Below are 19,642 nucleotides of genomic sequence, written 5' to 3'. Positions count from 1 at the left end.
GTGGGAGAGGGCTACATGGCTTAGGACTCAAATAGGGTTGGGTTTGAACTATTTCTCCACCAATTAATAAGCTTTATGACCTTGAGCAAGTCACTTCAACCTCCCTGAAACTCAGTTGCAGCTGAGAATGGGTACAGACAATATCTATACTGTAGGGTTGTTGTAAAGATTAAAATAGTGTTTGGAAAGAGCCCAGCACAGTATCTGGAAAATGGGAAATACTAGACAGTAGCCATTATCATTGTTGTTGTTGCAAATATTATTTAGAAGGAGCTTTTGATAAATAGGTGAGAGGTTATTTTTAAAAAGCCATAAACTCTGGATTTTAAAATCAAAATCTCTTAGCTGGGACCCAGTGGCAGAAGCCCAGAGAGGGAAGCGCTCGGTAAGTGCTAAGGGAGGAGCTTTTGCATTCATACACTCTCCATCAGGAAGTTGATGCAGGAGACAGAAGGCAGGCTTAACAAGCCACAGGGAGGTAGAGTGGGGGCTGAGAGGGTAGGGAACATATTTTTCTAGCTATTAAATTCCAGAAAGGCAAAAACTCAGAGCAAACTATTTTGATCACTTATTTATTTATTTATTTTTTGGATGGAGTTTCACTCTTGTTGCCCATACTGGAGTGTAATGGTACCATCTCAGCTCACTGCAACCTCCGCCTCCTGGATTCAAGTGATTCTCCTGCCTCAGCCTCCTAAGTAGCTGGGATTATAGACATGTGCCACCACGCCTGGCTAATTTTGTATTTTTAGTAGAGATGTGGTTTCTCCAGGTTGGCCAGGCTGGTCTCAAACTCCCGACCTCAGGTGATCTGCCCGCCTCGGTTGCCTGTTCACTCTGATGGTGGTTTCTCCCAACACGCTGGGATTACAAGCCTAAGCCACCGCACCCAGCTTTGATCAACTCTTTAAAACTCCTCTCACTTGGGCTAAGACATGTGATTTGATTATCCTGATTTTCTTTTTTTGAGACAAGAGTCTCACTCTGTTGCCTAGGCTGTAATGCAGTGGCACGATGTCAGCTCACTGCAACCCCTGCCTCCTGGGTTCAAGCGATTCTCCTGCCTCAGCCTCCCTAGTAGTTGGGATTACAGGCACGCACCACCACACCCGGCTAATTTTTGTATTTTTAGTAGAGACGAGGTTTCACCATATTGGCCAGGCTTGTCTCAAACTCCTGACCTCGTGATCCACCCACCTCAGCCTCCCAAAGTGCTGGGATTACAGGCATAAGCCACCATGCCTGGCCTGATTATCCTGATTTTCTGATCACTGTTTTAGGGATAAATCAGTGTATGAACACTTTTCCTACTGTAAGAAAAGAACAAGTTGAGATGCTAGGATTCCCATCTCTTTCAGAGGGAGAAAAAGCAGCTGCACCATGAAAGAGTCCTGGTGCCCAACCTCTCCTCTACCTCCCCATCTTCCCAAAACTCGCCTTAACTTGTGACTGTCTTGCCTGAGCTGAGGAAAAATCCCTGGGAGATGGATGCTGCATGTAGAAGAAATCCCAGCACAAAGTAGATGAAAAGACTAGGCCTGGCTTACCTGGCCAATCGGACATTGTCACTGTCATCTTTGCCCCACTCCCAGCCTTTTCCAGGGTCCACAGCAAAGTGCAAGGGCAGCAGCTTATACTCTGAATCTGTAAGTGGGATCACAGCTAGGGAGGAAGAAACATATCATCAAGGAATCTCCTTAAGAGAGAAAGGTAACTGAACACAGACTTATTTCACTAAAATCATACTAAGGTCTTTAATTGTAGTCACTTCTCAATTCTTACATGTCAATTACCCCTGGTATTAAAACTAATTGGCTAGTTTTCCCGCTATCACGCAGCATATGTTTTAGGCCACAAATCTCCCTGAGTCCCCACCAGTCAGTCAACTAACTCTCGTGATGTTCTTTCCAGTTAATGCATATTCAGAGAATTCAGTCATAATTTAAGACAAATTAGAAAAGCATCATTTAGAAGCTCTTACCACCTTAATCATAAGCCTTTACTCCAGAAGAGGGTATATAGGTCTTGCTTTTTTCCCAAACTCTTTTTTTTTTTTAATTTGAAAACTCTGGCGTAACTTATAGCTTAATAAAACAGTATCAACATGTGCTGTCTAGGCTTCCATGTCACTTAATTCTTTCTTCCTACATTAGATCTCATTCAATTTTTTCAAGTGAAAATAAGGCAGACCAAAAGACATGTCATTCAGCACCTTGTTCCTTGGTATTCTCCTTCTGCTCCATGGACACGAGTGCAGAAAAGTGGGCCTGATCATAGGCAAGCACCAGAGGGGAGCGGTGACACTGGCTGGCTGGGACCTCCAAAGGCAGATAGATTCCTCCAAAGGGAATAGGGGCAAATGCTGCAGGAAGCCATGAAGATTATTATGAAAGCTGTGTTTCTGCCTAGTGGACAATCCCTACATCCCACTCTGCCAACTGAGTCCCTGTTTTCATTCCAACATGTTTAATAATTCTTTCCTAAGAAGCCCTGTCAACTAATCCCAACTGCTTTACTCAGAATCTCTTGAGAATTTTGCACTATTCTAAGTGATAACTTGCTTTTTCTCCAAGGGTCTATATATCCCCTTTCCTGCCTTCCTTCCAATGCTTAGCCTAAGGCTTTGCAAAAGGGGGTGCTCAGGATGGAGTGAGGGCTGACTGGCTGACTCACCTTCCCCTCCGGAGTCCCTCAGCATGGTGTCTGCCACGACGACTATGGGCCTCCTAAGCACATGAGCAAGGACAAAGACGTGAAACTCTTCAAGGCTCTCATATACAGGCTCCTCAGAACTCTCCACCCTGGAACGGCGGGGAGGGGAGAGAGTGGAAAGGGTGCAGTAAAAATGAGAGAGTAGAAACAGGAGACCCTGAAGACCAGTTCTGCAGAAAGGGAAAAGAAGAATGTCCTTTCCTGGTTTTCCAATCTTAAGGCTGCCACTGATATAGCTGATTATTTTATGCTACCATGGCTGTTTCTACTTCCGTTTCACAGATGGGGAAATCCAAGAAAAGAGATTTGAAGGCTCTAGGGTTAAAGCAGTGTTAGGAATTTGGAGGTAATCCCTATCTCTTAATATTCTTCCTGTTCAATAGTCTCTCTCCATTCTCTTCATCCAGTAGCTCAATACACAACTGCATAGCTTCATCCTACTTATTTTATATACTACAACCACCCACACATCACACTCATGTCTTACCAAAACAGCCATACACAATTCCTTTCCTATGTTCCCTCACTTAAAGAACAGCCTCACCATCTATTAAGTAGCATAATAAGAAATTTGTGAAATATTTATTGTGCTTTTATCTCTCACCTTCCAGTAATCACGTGATTTGACCAATTCCATCTCCCGTGTGTTTCTTTTTTTTCTTTTTTTTTTTTTTTTGAGACAGAGTCTCGCTCTGTCCCCCAGGCTGGAGTGCAGTGGCGCAATCTCGGCTCACTGCAAGCTCTGCCTCCCGAGTTCACCCCATTCTCCTGCCTCAGCCTCCCGAGTAGCTGGGACTACAGGCACCCACCACCTCGCCCGGCTAATTTTTTGTTTTTTGTTTTTTGTTTTTTTTTGAGATGGAGTCTTGCTCTTTCACCCAGGCTGGAGTGCAGTGGCACGATCTGGGCTCACTGCAAGCTCCACCTCCTGGGTTCAGGCAATTCTCCTGCCTCAGCCTCCCAAGTAGCTGGGACTACAGGTGCCCACCACCACACCTGGCTAATATTTTTGTATTTTTAGTAGAGACAGGGTTTCACCATGGTCTCGATCTCCTGACCTCGTGATCCGCCCACCTCGGCCTCCCAAAGTGCTGGGATTACAGGCGTGAGCCACTGTGCCCGGCAATTTTTTAAATTTTTAGTAGAGACGGGGTTTCACTGTGTTGGCCAGGATGGTCTCAATCTCCTGACCTCGTGATCCGCCCGTCTCAGCCTCCCAAAGTGCTGGGATTACAGGCATGAGCCACCACGCCTGGCCTTCCTGTGTGTTTCTTTTATCTGTCTCCCCTGGCTTATCTTTAGTCTACCACACTGTTCAACCATGGCCCTTTCCTGGATTACTACAACTGCATCTTATCCCACTCCTTTCCACTTCATTATCCACTGGAGTCAGCATGTTCAAATATGGAGGGACAAATTTGCTCCTGTCATTCACATACTCAATATTCAATGGCTTCCACCCCCTAAAGCAATTTTATTTAATATTGGATGCTGATTACAAACAAGGATTTCTGGGCCTTACCTCTGTCCAACTCAACTGGACTTTTCTGGGGTGGAGGTCCAGAAATCAGCTTTTTAAATAACTCTCCCAGATTATTCTTATGTACAATAAAATCTGGATAGGTTATAATTTTTAACCATTATGGAAAACTTCAAAATTTTAAACATATTCAATACCAGAAATGATAATATACTAAACACTCATGTATCCATCACCCAGCTTTAACAATTATAAACACATGGTCAACCTTTTTTTTTTTTTAAACAGAAAGTTTATTACAGCATATTACAGGCTTGTGTCCGTACTAAATGGATCAATAAACAGATTCTAGGCTGCACTTTCAGGAATGCACCCAAAGCTACTCCTCAGATCTAGGGTAGCATAGGAACTGCTTGCTGCTCCTGCACAATTTTTTTTTTTTATTATACTTTAAGTTCTAGGGTACATGTGCACAATGTGCAGGTTTGTTACATAAGTATACATATTCCATGTTGGTGTGCTGCACCCATTAACTTGTCATTTACATTAGATATATCTCCTAATGCTATCCCTCCCGCCTCCCCCAACTCCACAACAGGCCTCAGTGTGTGATGTTCCCCACCCTGTGTCCAAGTGTTCTCATTGTTCAATTCCCATCTATGAGTGAGAACATGTGGTGTTTGGTTTTCTGTCCTTGCGATAGTTTGCTCAGAATGATGGTTTCCAGCTTCATCCATGTCCCTATGAAGGACATGAACTCATGCTTTTTTATGGCTGCATAGTATTCCATGGCGTATATGTGCCACATTTTCTTAATCCAGTCTATCATTGTTGGACATTTGGGTTGGTTCCAGGTCTTTGCTATTGTGAATAGTGCCACAGTACACATACATGTGCATGTGTCTTTATAGCAGCATGATTTATAATCCTTTGGGTATACACCCAGTAATGGGATGGCTGCGTCAAATGGTATTTCTAGTTCTAGATCCTTGAGGAATTGCCACACTGTCTTCCACAATGATTGAACTAGTTTACAGTCCCACCAACAGTGTAAAAGTGTTCCTATTTCTCCACATCCTCTCCAGCACCTGTTTCCTGACTTTTTTAATGATCACCATTCTAACTGGTGTGAGATGGTATCTCATTGTGATTTTGATTTGCATTTATTTCTCTGATGGCCAGTGATGATGAGCATTTTTTCATGTGTCTGTTGGCTGCATAAATGTCTTCTTTTGGGAAGTGTCTGTTCATATCCTTCGCCCACTTTTTGATGGAGTTGATTTTTTCTTGTAAATTTGTTTAAGTTCTTTGTAGATTCTGGATATTAGCCCTTTGTCAGATGGGTAGATTGCAAAACTTTTCTCCCATTCTGTAGGTTGCCTGTTAAGTCTGATGGTGGTTTCTTTTGCTGTGCAGAAGCTCTTTAGTTTAATTAGACCCCATTTGTCTATTTTGGCTTTTGTTGCCGTTGCTTTTGGTGTTTTAGTCATGAAGTCCTTGCCCATGCCTATGTCCTGAATGGTACTGCCTAGGTTTTCTTCTAGGGTTTTTATGGTTTTAGGTCTAACATTTAAGTCTTTAATCCATCTTGAATTAACTTTTTTATAAGGTGTAAGGAACAGATCCAGTTTCAGCTTTCTACCTATGGCTAGCCAGTTTTCCCAGCACCATTTATAAAATAGGGAATCCTTTCCCCATTTCTTGTTTTTGTCAGGTTTGTCAAAGATCAGATTGTTGTAGATGTGTGGTATTATTTCTGAAGGCTCTGTTCTGTTCCATTGGTCTATACCTCTGTTTTGGTACCAGCACCATGCTATTTTGGTTACTGTAGGCTTGTAGTATAGTTTGAAGTCAGGTAGCGTGATGCCTCCAGCTTTGTTCTTTTGGCTTAGGATTGTCTTGGCAATGCAGGCTCTTTTTTGGTTCCATATGGACTTTAAAGTAGTTTTTTCCAATTCTGTGAAGAAAGTCATTGGTAGCTTGATGGGGATGGCACTGAATCTATAAATTACCTTGGGCAGTATGGCCATTTTCACGATATTGATTCTTCTTATCCATGAGTATGAAATGTTCTTCCATTTGTTTGTGTCCTCTTTTATTTCGTTGAGCAGTGGTTTGTAGTTCTCCTTGAAGAGGTCCTTCACATCCCTTGTAAGTTGGATTTCTAGGTATTTTATTCTCTTTGAAGCAATTGTGAATGGGAGTTCACTCTTGATTTGGCTCTCTGATTGTCTATTATTGGTGTATAGGAATGCTTGTGATTTTTGCACATTGATTTTGTATCCAGAGACTTTGCTGAAGTTGTTTATCAGCTTAAGGAGATTTTGGGCTAAGACAATGGGGTTTTCTAAATACACAATCATGTCATCTGCAAGCAGGGACAATTTGACTTTCTCTTTTCCTGATTGAATACCCTTTATTTCTTTCTCCTGCCTGATTGCCCTGGCCAGAACTTCTAACACTATGTTGAATAGGAGTGGTGAGAAAGGGCATCCCTGTCTTGCGCCAGTTTTCGAAGGGAATGCTTCCAGTTTTTGCCCATTCAGTATGATATTGGCTGTGGGTTTGTCATAAATAGCTCTTATTATTTTGAGATACATCCCATCAATATCTATTTTATTGAGAGTTTTTAGCATGAAGGGCTGTTGAATTTTGTCAAAGGCCTTTTCTGCATCTGTTGAGATAATCACGTGGTTTTTATCTTTGGTTCTGTTTATATGATGGATTATGTTTATTGATTTGCATATGTTGAACCAGCCTTGCCTCCCAGGGATGAAGCCAACTTGATCTTGGTAGATAAGCTTTTTGATGTGCTGCTGGATTCGGTTTGCCAGTATTTTATTGAGGATTTTTGCATCAATGTTCATCAGGGATATTGGTCTAAAATTCTCTTTTTTGTGTTGTGTCTCTGCCAGGCTTTGGTATCAGGATGATGCTGGCCTCATAAAATGAGTTAGGGAGGATTCCCTCTGTTTCTATTGATTGGAATAGTTTCAGAAGGAATGGTGCCAGCTCCTCTTTGTACCTCTGGTAGAATTCGGCTGTGAATCCATCTGGTCCTGGACTTTTTTTGGTTGGTATGCTATTAATTATTGCCTCAATTTCAGAAACTGTTATTGGTCTATTCAGGGGTTCAACTTCTTCCTGGTTTAGTCTTGGGAGGTGTATGTGTCCAGGAATTTATCCATTTCTTCTACATTTTCTAGTTTAATTGTATTGAGGTGTTTATAGTATTCTCTGACGGAAGTTTGTATTTCTGTGGGATCGGTGGTGATATCCCCTTTATCATTTTTTATTGTGTCTATTTGATTCTTCTCTCTTTTCTTCTTTATTAGTCTTGCCAGTGGTCTATCAATTTTGTTGATCTTTTCAAAAAACCAGCTCCTGGATTCATTGATTTTTTGAAGGTTTTTTGTGTCTCTATCTCCTTCAGTTCTGCTCTGAGCTTAGTTATTTCTTGCCTTCTGCTAGCTTTTGAATGTGTTTCTCTTGCTTCTCTAGTTCTTTTAATTGTGATGTTAGGGTATCAATTTTAGATCTTTCCTGCTTTCTCTTGTGGGCATTTAGTGCTAAAAATTTCCCTCTACACACTGCTTTAAATGTGTCCCAGAGATTCTGGTATGTTGTGTCTTTGTTCTCACTGGTTTCAAAGAAGATCTTTATTTCTGCCTTCATTTCATTATGTACCCAGTAGTCATTCAGGAGCAGGTTGTTCAGTTTCCATGTAGTTGAGCAGTTCTGAGTGAGTTTCTTAATCCTGAGTTCTAATTTGATTGCATTGTGGTCTGAGAGACAGTTTGTTATAATTTCTGTTCTTTTACATTTGCTGAGGAGTGCTTTACTTCCAACTATGTGGTCAATTTTGGAATAAGTGCGATGTGGTGCTAAGAAGAATGTATATTCTGTTGATTTGGGGTGAAGAGTTCTGTAGATGTCTATTAGGTCCACTTGGTGCAGAGCTGAGTTCAAGTCCTGGATATCCTTGTTAACTTTTTGTCTCGTTGATCTCTCTAATGTTGACAGTGGGGTGTTAAAGTCTCCCATTACTATTGTGTGGGAGTCTAAGTCTCTTTGTAGGTCTCTAAGGACTTGCTTTATGAATCTCGGTGCTCCTGTATTGGGTGCATATATATTTAAGATAGCTCTTCCTGTTGAATTGATCCCCTTTACCATTATGTAATGGCCTTCTTTGTCTCTTTTGATCCTTGTTGGTTTAAAGTCTGTTTTATCAGAGACTAGGATTGCAACCCGCTTTTTTTTGTTTTCCATTTGCTTGGTAGATCTTCCTCCATTCCTTTATTTTGAGCCTATGTGTGTCTCTGCACCTGAGATGGGTCTCCTGAATATCACACACTGATGGGTCTTGACTCTTTTATCCAATTTGCCAGTCTGTGTCTTTTTAATTGGAGCATTTAGCCCATTTACATTTAAGATTAATACTGTTATGTGTGAATTTGATCCTATCATTATGATGTTAGCTGGTTATTTTGCTCGTTAGTTGATGCAGTTTCTTCCTAGCATTGATGGTCTTTACAATTTGGCGTGTTTTTGCAGTGGCTGGTACCAGTTGTTCCTTTCCATGTTTAGTGCTTCCTTCAGGAGCTCTTGTAAGGCAGGCCTGGTGGTGACAAAATCTCTCAGCATTTGCTTGTCTGTAAAGGATTTTATTTCTCCTTCACTTATGAAGCGTGTTTGGCTGGATATGAAATTCTGGGTTGAAAATTCTTTTATTTAAGAATGTTGAATATTGGCCCCCACTCTCTTCTGGCTTGCAGAGTTTCTGCCGAGAGATCCGCTGTTAGTCTGATGGGCTTCCCTTTGTGGGTAACCCGACCTTTCTCTCTGGCTGCCCTCAGCATTTTTTCCTTCATTTCAACTTTGGTGAATCTGACAATTATGTATCTCAGAGTTGCTCTTCTCAAGGAGTATCTTTGTGGTGTTCTCTGTATTTCCTGAATTTGAATGTTGGCCTGCCTTGCTAGGTTGGGGAAGTTCTCCTGGATAATATCCTGAAGAGTGTTTTCCAACTTGGTTCCATTCTCCCCGTCACCTTCAGGTACACCAATCAGACACAGATTTGGTCTTTTCACATAGTCCCATATTTCTTGGAGGCTTTGTTCGTTTCTTTTTACTCTTTTTTCTCTGAACTTCTCTTCTCGCTTCATTTCATTCATTTGATCTTCAATCACTGATACCCTTTCTTCCACTTAATTGAATCGGCTACTGGAGCCTGGGCATGTGTCACATAGTTCTTGGGCCATGGTTTTCAGCTCCATCAGGTCGTTCAAGGTCTTCTCTATGCTGTTTATTCTAGTTAGCCATTCGTCTAATCTTTTTTCAAGGTTTTTAGCTTCTTTGCAATGGGTTCGAACATCCTCCTTTAGCTCAGAGTTTGTTATTACCGATGGTCTGAAGCCTTCTTCTCTCAACTGGTCAAAGTCATTCTCCATCCAGCTTTGTTCTGTTGCTGGTAAGGAGCTGTGTTCCTCTGGAGAAGAAGAGGCACTCTGATTTTTAGAATTTTCAGCTTTTCTGCTCTGGTTTCTCCCCATCTTTGTGGTTTTATCTACCTTTGGTCTTTGATGATGGTGACATACAGATGGGGTATTGGTGTGGATGTTCTTTCTGTTTGTTAGTTTTCCTTCTAACAGTCAGGACCCTCTGCTGCAGGTCTGTTGGAGTTTGCTGGAGGTCCACTCCAGACCCTGTTTGCCTCGGTATCACCAGCGGAGGCTGCAGAACAGCAAATATTGCAGAACGGCAAATGTTGCTGCCTGATCCTTTCTCTGGAAGCTTCATCTCAGAGGGGCAACCGGCCGTATGAGGTGTCAGTCGGCCCCTACTGGGAGGTGTCTCCCAGTTAGGCTACTCAGGGGTCAGGGACCCACTTGAGGAGGCAGTCTGTCCATTCTCAGATCTCAAACTCCGTGCTGGGAGAACCTCTACTCTCTTCAAAGCTGTCAGACAGGGACGTTTAAGTCTGCAGAAGTTCCTGCTGCCTTTTGTTCAGCTATGCCCTGGCCCCAGAGGTGGAATCTACAGAGGCAGGCAGGCCTCCTTGAGCTGCAGTGGGCTCCACCCAGTTCGAGCTTCCCGGCCGCTTTGTTTACCTACTCAAGCCTCAGCGATGGCGGACGCCCCTCTCCCAGCCTCACTGCCTCCTTGCAGTTCTATCTCAGACTGCTGTGCTAGCAGTGAGCAAGGCTCCGCAGGCGTGGGACCCTCCGAGCCAGGCACAGGATATAATCTCCCAGTGTGCCATTTGCTAAGACCGTTGGAAAAGCGCAGTATTAGGGTGGGAATGTCCCGATTTTCCAGGTACCGTCTGTCCCGGCTTCCCTTGGCTAGGAAAGGGAATTCCCCAACCCCTTGTGCTTTCCAGGTGAGGCAATGCCCCGCCCTGCTTCGGCTCACGCTCCGTGGGCTGCACACACTGTCCAACAAGCCCCAGTGAGATGAACCCAGTACCTCAGTTGGAAATGCAGAAATCATCCCTCTTCTGCGTCACTCACGCTGGGAGCTGTAGACTGGAGCTGTTCCTATTTGGCCATCTTCAACACATGGTCAACCTTGTTTCACTACATCTTAGATCTATTTACCTACCTCCCCCACCACGGGGCTACCACCAGATAATTTTGAAGCAAATCCTGGACATTATATAATTTCATCCATTTTTATTTTATTTTAGTTTCTATCTCATAAAGGACCACCTTTTTTTTTTTTTTTTTTTTTTTTGAAATGGAGTCTCACTCTGTCACCAGGGCTGGAGTGCAGTGGCGTGATCTTGGCTAACTGCAACCTCTGCTTTCTGGGTTCAAGCAATTCTCCTGCCTCAGCCTCTACAGTAGCTGGGATTACAGCCACCCAGCACCACACCCAGCTAATTTTTTGTATTTTTAGTAGAGACAGGGTTTCACCACATTGGCCAGGCTGGTCTCGAATTCCCGCCCACCTTGGCCTCCCAAAGTGCTGGGATTACAGGCGTGAGCCACTGCGCCTGGCCAGGACTACCTTTTTAAACAACCACTATACCATTAATATCACATTTTATAATTTTAACAGTAATCAAACACAGAGACATTGTTCACATTTCCTTAATTGTCTTATGATGTCCACACATCCCAACTGGTTGATGTCTTTTTTTTTTCTTTTAGAGACAGAGGTCTCTGTCGCCCCGGCTGGAGTGCAGGGGTGCTGTCACAACTCACTGCAGCCTCGACCTCCCCAGCCTCAGGCAATCCTCCCACCTCAGCCTCCAAAGTAGCTGGGACTATAGGCATACACCACCATGCCTGGCTAATTTTTTTTTTTTTTTTAAGATGTGGTCTCACTGGCCAGGCATGGTGGCTCACGCTTGTAATCCCAGCACTTTGGGAGGCCAAGGTGAGTGGATCACTTGAGGCCAGGAGTTTGAGATCACCCTGGCCAAAATGGTGAAACCCCATCTCTAATAAAAATACAAAAATTAGCTGGGCGTGGTGGCATGCACCTGTAGTCCCAGCTACTTGGGAGGCTGAAACAGAGAATCACCTGAACACTGGAGGCACCACTGCACTCCAGCCGGGGCAACAAAGTAAGACTCTGTCTCAAAAAAAAAAAAGAAAAAGAAAAAGAAAAAGAAAAAGGGTCTCATTATGTTACCCAGGCTGGTTTCAAACTCCTGGGCTCACACGATCCTCCTGCCTCAGCCTTTCAAAGTGCTGAGATTACAGGTGTGAGACACCACACCCGGCCTGATATGTCTTTTTAGTCCATTTAAACCTACGAGTTCCTTGTCCCTTTTTATTTTCCTTGCAGTTTACTTACTGAAGATACTGGGTCATTTGTCCCGAAGTTTCCAAAGTCTAGATGGGCTACTTTATATTCCAGTTCAATACCGAACGACCTGTAGTTCCTAAACATATCATGTTGTTACACACTTTTGTGCCCTTAGCATAGCTCCTCTCTTTCCTTCTAATATCCTCTTAGCACAGAGCTCTCTAGACACTGGGCTGTGGAAGCCCAATGAGGACTCTATGAAGGTTTCCTCCTCCCCTACTTAGCCATACTTACCCACCACAGTTGGCTCCATTGGTACCTAGGTGCATTCGGGGTTCACTTGAGGCAAGCTTGATCAGTTCATTCCACTCCTTCTGCCATTCATCTTCTGTGTATACCAGCCCTGACTGTGTGAAGGACAGGCAGGGGACATTGGGCAATTAGAGGCTGGGTTCTAAGAGACAATACCTATTCCACCTTATTCACTGTTACTCTACTCCCTAATCCCTTAGCACTTGGTTTACAAATTGTACTACAAAGTCAAATCTCCTGTCTCTTTTACAGTCAAGATCCATGAATGAATAGTCTACGACTATTACACTTCTTTATCATCCATTCTTTTTTGACCTACTGCAATCTGTCCCATTTCTGCCCTCCATCCTGCTCACCCACCTGCCACATAACATTTCACCTACTTGATTTTGGCAAAGAACAATGACCTTCTAATTGCCAAATTCAGTGGACCCTGGTTCTCATCTTAGCCTTCACGTGGGTTATTTTCCTCTTTAAATTTTCTTTGCCATTAGCTTCCATAAAATTACTTTCTATTTCTCTAAACTCTGTCTGCCCCCAAAATACTAGTGGTGTGTCAATGATTTTCACCTTGGTTCCCTCTAGGTGATCTGTTCTACTGCCATAATCTCATCCACTACCATCTGTATGGTATACACCATCTATCTCCAGCTCAGATTTCTTAATTTCTTTTCTTTTTTTTTTTTTTTTTTTGACAGAATCACCCAGGCTGGAGTGCAATGGCACAATCTCGGCTCACTGCAACCTTCACCTCCTAGGTTCAAATGCTTCTCCTGCCTCAGTCTCCTGAGTAGCTAGGATTACAGCACCCACCGCCATGCCCAGCTAATTTTTGTATTTTTAGTAGAGACGGGCTTTCCCCATGTTGGCCAGGCTGGTTTCGAACTCCTGACCTGGTGATCTGCCCACCTCAGCCACCCAAAATGCTGGGATTACAGGCATGAGGCACTGCACCCAGCCTAGACTTCTTAATTTCTATGTTCGTATATCCAGCTACCCACTGGAGACTGCCACCTGCCCATGGCTACCTCAAACTCCGTAAAGTCAAAATAGAACTCCTGTTTTTTCCCAAACCCATTCTTCTTCCTGTTTTCCTACCTTAGTGAATAGCACCAACTATCACCCAAACATCCAAGCTCAAAACCAAGGAATTATCTAATATTCCTCTCTTTCTTTCACCCACCCCACACCTGGATACCTTCTTTTTTTTTTTTTTGAGACAGAGTCTTGCTCTGTCACCCAGGCTGGAGTACAGTGGAGCAATCTCGGCTCACTGCAACCTCCACCACCCGGGTTCAAGCAATTCTCCTGCCTCAGCCTCCCAAGTAGAAGCGCTGCATACAAAGCCTACTTCCTGGCCCCTACCCACTTCTCTAGTCAGATATATCTCACTGAATTAGCTGTAGTTCCCGAAATGTACCATGTTGTTTTATACCACTGAGCTTTTGTCTAAGCTGTTCCTTCTGCCTGGAGTAGCTCACTTTCTATCGACCTTGTGAACAATTTCTCAACTTTTAGGACAGAACCCAAGTATCATTCCTCTAAACAGTCTCCTAAATCTCCCTTGGCAGATCAACCACTCCTTCCTTTGTATCCTCTCTCCCTAACTGCTATAGAGTTGTTGTTGTTGTTTTGTTTGTTTGTTTGAGACAAAGTCTTGCTCTATCACCCAGGATGGAGTGCAGTGGCATGATCTTGGCTCACTGCAACCTCCACCTCCCAGGTTCAAGCAATCCTCCTGCCTCAGCCTCCTGAGTAGCTGGGACTACACGTGCACACCACTGTGCCTGGCTAGTTTTGTATTTTTAGTAGAGACGGGGTTTCACCATGTTGGCCAGGCTGGTCTCAAACTACCAACAGGTGATCCGCCTGCCTTGGCCTCCCAAAGTGCTGGGATTACAGGCGGGAGCCACTGCACCTGGCCGGCTTTAACTGCTATAGAGACGTCTTTTGTAAGAGTCATACATGTTATAACCTGTTGCAATTATGTATTTACATGTCCATCTCCTCCTCTATGCTAGGATCATGTTTTATGCAATACACCCAAGGTCTATTTTGTGACTATAATCAATAAACATATGCTAAGTGAAACTACAATTTTTATCAAAGGAGAGCAGGCAATGGTACAAGCAATTTTAAAATACATTGGCTTTAGGATGTATATAATGATAAGGGAAATAAGTTTACCTTATTAATTTTATTTGGCTGACATTAGTATTAAAATGAGTCTATACTGCTTAACCGCACACTGACAGAGTAGAAGGAATCACAGGAAACGTGAGGGGTATTGGGAACAAATTTAATGGGAATTTTTTAAATGACACAGCTATTTTCTAATTTGTAAAATGCTATCACAAATTTTACTTCAATTAAAAATAAAGAGAGCAATGCCCAGGTTCTATATGGAGTGCTGCAGTCACTCCAATAGACACATCCAGAGGGATCCGGCTCCCTCTTCCTCGCCGGTTTCTGCTTCCTGTTTTAATGTACACAGCCACTAGGTGGTGTACACTTCTAGCCTTAACATTTAAGAAACTATTACTGAGACTCACCACCAATTTCAACATAAAACAAGGAAGCCCAGGAAATCAAAACTTATTTAGTGTGGTTTTGGTACTGGGGAGCTAAAGGAAGCTTCCCCAGTTCATTATCCTTCTCCTACCATTCCCACTCCCAAGGTGGGTATAATGCTATGAATGGTTTAAGCTATGACAATTATGAAGGCCACATTTTCAGTATGAACTTTCACTGTGCTGAGCAAAAGGAGTAAAACTATTGCTCCATTACTAGCCACTATTCTCTTTGCATGTTGGGGACTTTCAGAGGGAAAGGCTGACTTTGAGAGGGAAAGGCTGGCTGGCCAAGGATAGAACATGGGTATTTCTGGGTTTCCTGGCTAAATACCATTATAATCTAAGCCCATCTTTAGAATAATAACTGTAATTGCTTTTCTGGCTGTTGCTGTCATTTCTACTTAATAGTTGGCATGTTCTGGTTTGGCCTTTTCTTGCCTCTGCAGTGGTTAAGGTTCCGGTATTATCTGAACTCAACAGTGAAGAGGACAAAGCTGACTACTACAAAACTGACTACTGATTTGCTTTGGGTTCTAAATTCTAGGCTAGCTCTAGCTCAGGCAAAAGCTTTCCACGAGATCCAGCCAAGCTTTTGGTGCTAAAAAAGAATGTCACTTATGTGGCCTTGCCCCTGTGGGTTTATTTCCCTCAGGAATCTTCTGGGGAAGACTGGCTGCTCAAGGAGAGGATTCTGATCTTAATATCATCTACTTTTAACAACTGGGTTACTTGTTTTTGAGGAAGAAACATAGCATGTTCTACTTACATATTAAATCTTCAGGATATAAAATTCTAAATAACTAAAACAAAAAAACCTCTTCTATATTGTCAAGTTATGACAGAGCAATAAAATGAGAAAAAAAGGAAGATGGACAAAAAAGGAAAGTTTCTGAAGAGATATTGCCATATTAAATGCCAGAAAGATCCAGCCATAACATGGAAAAAAAAAAAAAATAGACATACATAAAGAGCAGGAGATATAAACATAGCAGACAGAATCACAGGAAAAGGAAATAGGGAGCCTCATTATTTTTATGTAAAGGCACAATGTCATTATTGAAGGGAAGTAATCAGCAAACTTTTTCTGTAAAGGGCCAGGTAGTCAATAAGTATGGGCTGTGCAGGCCACATGTTACTACTCTGCTGTTGGAGGAAGAAAGCAGTTACACGTGTAAACATCCAAGAAATGCACAGGGCTGTGTTCTGATAAAAGGTTTTTTTTTTTTTTTTTTTTTTTAAACAAAATAGCCATAGTTTGCCCAACCCATTTTGGAGAGGGCAAGTACAAACAATCTGTTGTTACTGCCTTATATAACAGCAGCCTCAACATTTGACAAACTCCTGAGAAGTACTGTTCAAACTCAATTAAATAGGTATGCTTTTTGTGTGTGTGGGTGATTAGAATGCTGGTTCCTTATGCTTTTTAAAATTTAAAATAAACTAAAACTGAGTATATGAAAAACAAATGGTATATATGTCCAAAAAGATTTTAAGCATTCACATTTCTATAGGGGCTGAAAATATAAGTCTTTAAAAATTGATCTAGCCTTATTACAAGCAAAAAAACAAAACAACACAAAAATCCTATGGAATTGTCATAACTCATTTTGCAAAATACTGCCACTAAAAGCTATAAAGCACCTATTGGGGGAAAAGCACAATGTTAGATAACCTCTCTGTAGGTCTCATGCCCACGACCAGTTCTCATGACCACATCAGAAGGCACTTACCCCATTGGTGTTAACTGCATTTTCTCCAATTTTCAGGATCATAAGGGGAGTCACGCTGACATAAACACTTGGAAATATTTTCTACTGGCAGGCACCCAGTGACTTTGGCAACTAGGTAACTTTAGGAAACAAGGTGCTCCCACCCACGCTCTCCCACCTCTTTATTCTGCTGTGTCTGCTGCCACCTCCAGCGCCGTTTCAATGCTTCCTTCTCAACTCCCTTCTCCATCAGTGCATACAAAGCTTTCCGCAGCATCAAGTCCCGATCATGGAAACCCCACATTCCTGTGGCAAAAAAGCACAATAGTAAGATACCTCAGCTTGACTCTGCTAATTTTTGTATTTTTAGTACAGATGGGGTTTCACCATGTTGGCCACGCTGGTCCCGAACCCCTGGCCTCAAGTGACCCCCCTGCCTTACCCTCCCAAAGTGCTGGGATTATAGGTGTGAGCCATGGCACCAGGCTGCAAATAATATATTAAGTTGTAAATTGACTTAATTTTTTGTTTATTTGGTTTTTTTGTGGGTTTTTTTGGTTGGTTTTTTTTTTTTGAGACAGAGTTTCACTCTGTCCCCCAGGCTGGAGTGCCATGGTGTGTTCTTGGCTTACCGCAACCTCCGCCTCCCATGTTCAAGAGATTCTCCTGCCTCAGCCTCCCGAGTAGCTAGGATTACAGGTGTCCACCACCACATCAGGCTAATTTTTGTATTTTTAGTAGATACAGGGTTTCACGATGTTGGCCAGGCTGGTCTCGAACTCCCAACCTCAGGTGATCCACCCACCTTGGCATCCCAAAGTGCTAGGACTACAGGCGTGAACCAGCACACCTGACCTTTTTTTTTTTTTTTTTTTCTGAGACAGAGTCTTGCTCTGTTGCCCAGGCTGGAGTACAGTGGTGCGATCTCGGCTTACTCACTGCAACCTCTGGCCCCTGGATTCAGCGATTCTCCTGCTGGGATTACAGGCACCTGCCATCATGCCCAGCTAATTTTTGTATTTTTAGTAGAGATGGGGTCTCACCATGTTGGCCAAGCTGGTCTCAAACCCCTGGCCTCAAGTGATCTGCCCACCTTGGCCTCCCACAGTGTTGGAATTACAGGCATGAGCCATTGCACCCAGCCCTTACTTTAAATATTAAGCCTATTTACAGTGGGGCATGGTGGCTCCCACCTGTAATCCCAGCTACTTGGGAGGCTGAGGCAGGAGAATCACTTGAACCCAGGGGTGGAGGTTGCAGTGAGCTGAGATCACACCACTGTACTCCAGCCTGGGCAAGAGTGAGACTCCGTCTCAAAAACTAAATAAATAAATAAAATAAAGTAAGTGTGTGTTACAAAGGACTGCTAAAAACATACCTTTTTCATACACCAAAAGGATAAATATCAAGTAGAATTGTACACATACACACATCTAGCTATACACTGCTGGCTTACTCCTACTCATTACTCCTGGGGTCAGCTTTCAAAGCCAGCCCAAGCTAATATCTGTGCTCTCTTCACTATCTCACTAGCAAAGGTAGGGCTCACTCCCATTTCCTCTTGTGCCAACATAAACACACAGACACACACGTAAGCATGCACAATCTCGCTCTGAACCATCATTTCTGCCTAAGATCAAGGTTGTCTGGATCAAGTCCTACACATGAGATTTGACTCAACTGCTTCCTTTTTGCAGGCGAATGGAGGACTGCTTTCAAGACTCACCAAGGGAGGCTGCATGCAGGAGGCAGTTCCCATCTCCAGTAGTTGCCAAAGGAAGCAGCCTCTGAGAGGTGGGATCCACACTCACCCACCAGTTCAAACGCCCTGTAGAAACAAGATAGTGGAGGAAAAGAAGATTATCCATGAAGCCCTTCCCACCTTCCTATTTCTAAAACAGACTCCAAAGCTGCCTCCTCTAGGAGGCCTACCCAGAATAAAACCATCACTTGATTACTCTTTATATCTTCTTCACTTATATCTAGTCAGTCAGAATCTTGTGAGCACAATTGGTTAGATCAGTGAGTAGGGTCAGTTTTGTCCCAAAGGGACACTTGGCAATGACTGAAGATATGTTTGCATGTCACAACTGGTAGCGGGATGCTACTGGTATCTAATGGGTAGAGGCCAGGGATGCTGCTAACCATGATATAATGCACAAGGCAGCTTGCAAAACAAAGAATTATCTAGACCAAAATGTCAATAGTGCCAAGGTTGAGAAACCTTGGGTTAAATGACGAGGCCAAGGACATAAGTTGAAACTGTTGACTGCTTGGACTGGCCCTGATTCCTTCCCTCCACTCAGGAGACCAGTATGTATCACAGCAACAAAGCTCAGCAAAAATCCATCATGAACAAAACAAAAACAACTCAAAGCATGTATTTAAGGTGTCTTATGAGTATCATCTGCATATATGACAGCATGTCAGCATGTGTGGGGTGTGACTTTAAAGGAATAAGCAATAAGATAAAGTACATAAAATACCCAAGAAAATAAGTCTTAATTCCATACAGTCATCCCACAATTGCCAACCCATTATTTACATGAGGAAAATATCTTATGAGTGATGCGTAAGTTTTCTTGAACTACTGTGCAGCATAGTTTTTGAACTACTGAAAGAAAAACTGGCTTCTAAACTCCCCAGACCAGATAATTTACTAACTTAAAAAAAAATTACAAATAGATGTATATGATTAGTATAGAAGGTTACAAAATGAAAAATAAAAGCTTCCTTTCCATGCCCTCATCTAACTCCAGTTCTCATCCCACGCAAGCATTTTAATGCCTGATTAGCTTTTCCAAAATTCCCAGCTGCCTCACCCTATGATAAGAATTAATTTTAACAATAATTTAAGATAAACACAATTACAAACGTAAATACATTTGGGGGGATAGGTTCACTACTGTGCATCATCTACAGCATTGGTCATTTCTGTTCACAAGGGTGTTCCAGGGCCAATTATAATTAGTTGTATTTTTTTCATGTATTGATTTCTAGGTATTGATTCCTAGGCCTTTTCACATGTGTATCTGGTTCCTCTTCCATCAACCAGGAAATTCCCAGAGTAAAGTATCTAATCTGTATCCATTCTTTGA

The 19,642-nt window shown here is 42.7% G+C and overlaps 1 protein-coding gene across 7 annotated transcripts in view; it reads right to left on the bottom strand.

The window, feature by feature from the left end:
• OTUD7B (OTU deubiquitinase 7B) overlaps positions 1-19,642 on the bottom strand; it is a 129,873-nt gene that overhangs the window by 7,080 nt on the left and 103,151 nt on the right. For all 7 annotated transcript variants that reach the window (XM_063663835.1, XM_054455781.2, XM_054455783.2 and 4 more), the window contains 6 exons: positions 18,271-18,372; positions 16,723-16,850; positions 12,245-12,357; positions 2,674-2,801; positions 2,213-2,362; positions 1,548-1,662 (listed from right to left, as the gene is read on the bottom strand). In XM_063663835.1, coding sequence (XP_063519905.1) covers positions 1,548-1,662; positions 2,213-2,362; positions 2,674-2,801; positions 12,245-12,357; positions 16,723-16,850; positions 18,271-18,372 — 736 coding nt within the window. The remainder of the gene's footprint in view (positions 1-1,547; positions 1,663-2,212; positions 2,363-2,673; positions 2,802-12,244; positions 12,358-16,722; positions 16,851-18,270; positions 18,373-19,642) is intronic.

This window comes from Pongo pygmaeus, chromosome 1 (assembly GCF_028885625.2).
Source record: "Pongo pygmaeus isolate AG05252 chromosome 1, NHGRI_mPonPyg2-v2.0_pri, whole genome shotgun sequence".
NCBI lineage: Eukaryota > Metazoa > Chordata > Mammalia > Primates > Hominidae > Pongo > Pongo pygmaeus.
The sequence above is the reverse complement of the archived record's forward strand: the minus strand, read 5'-3'. Positions and strand labels throughout refer to the sequence as shown.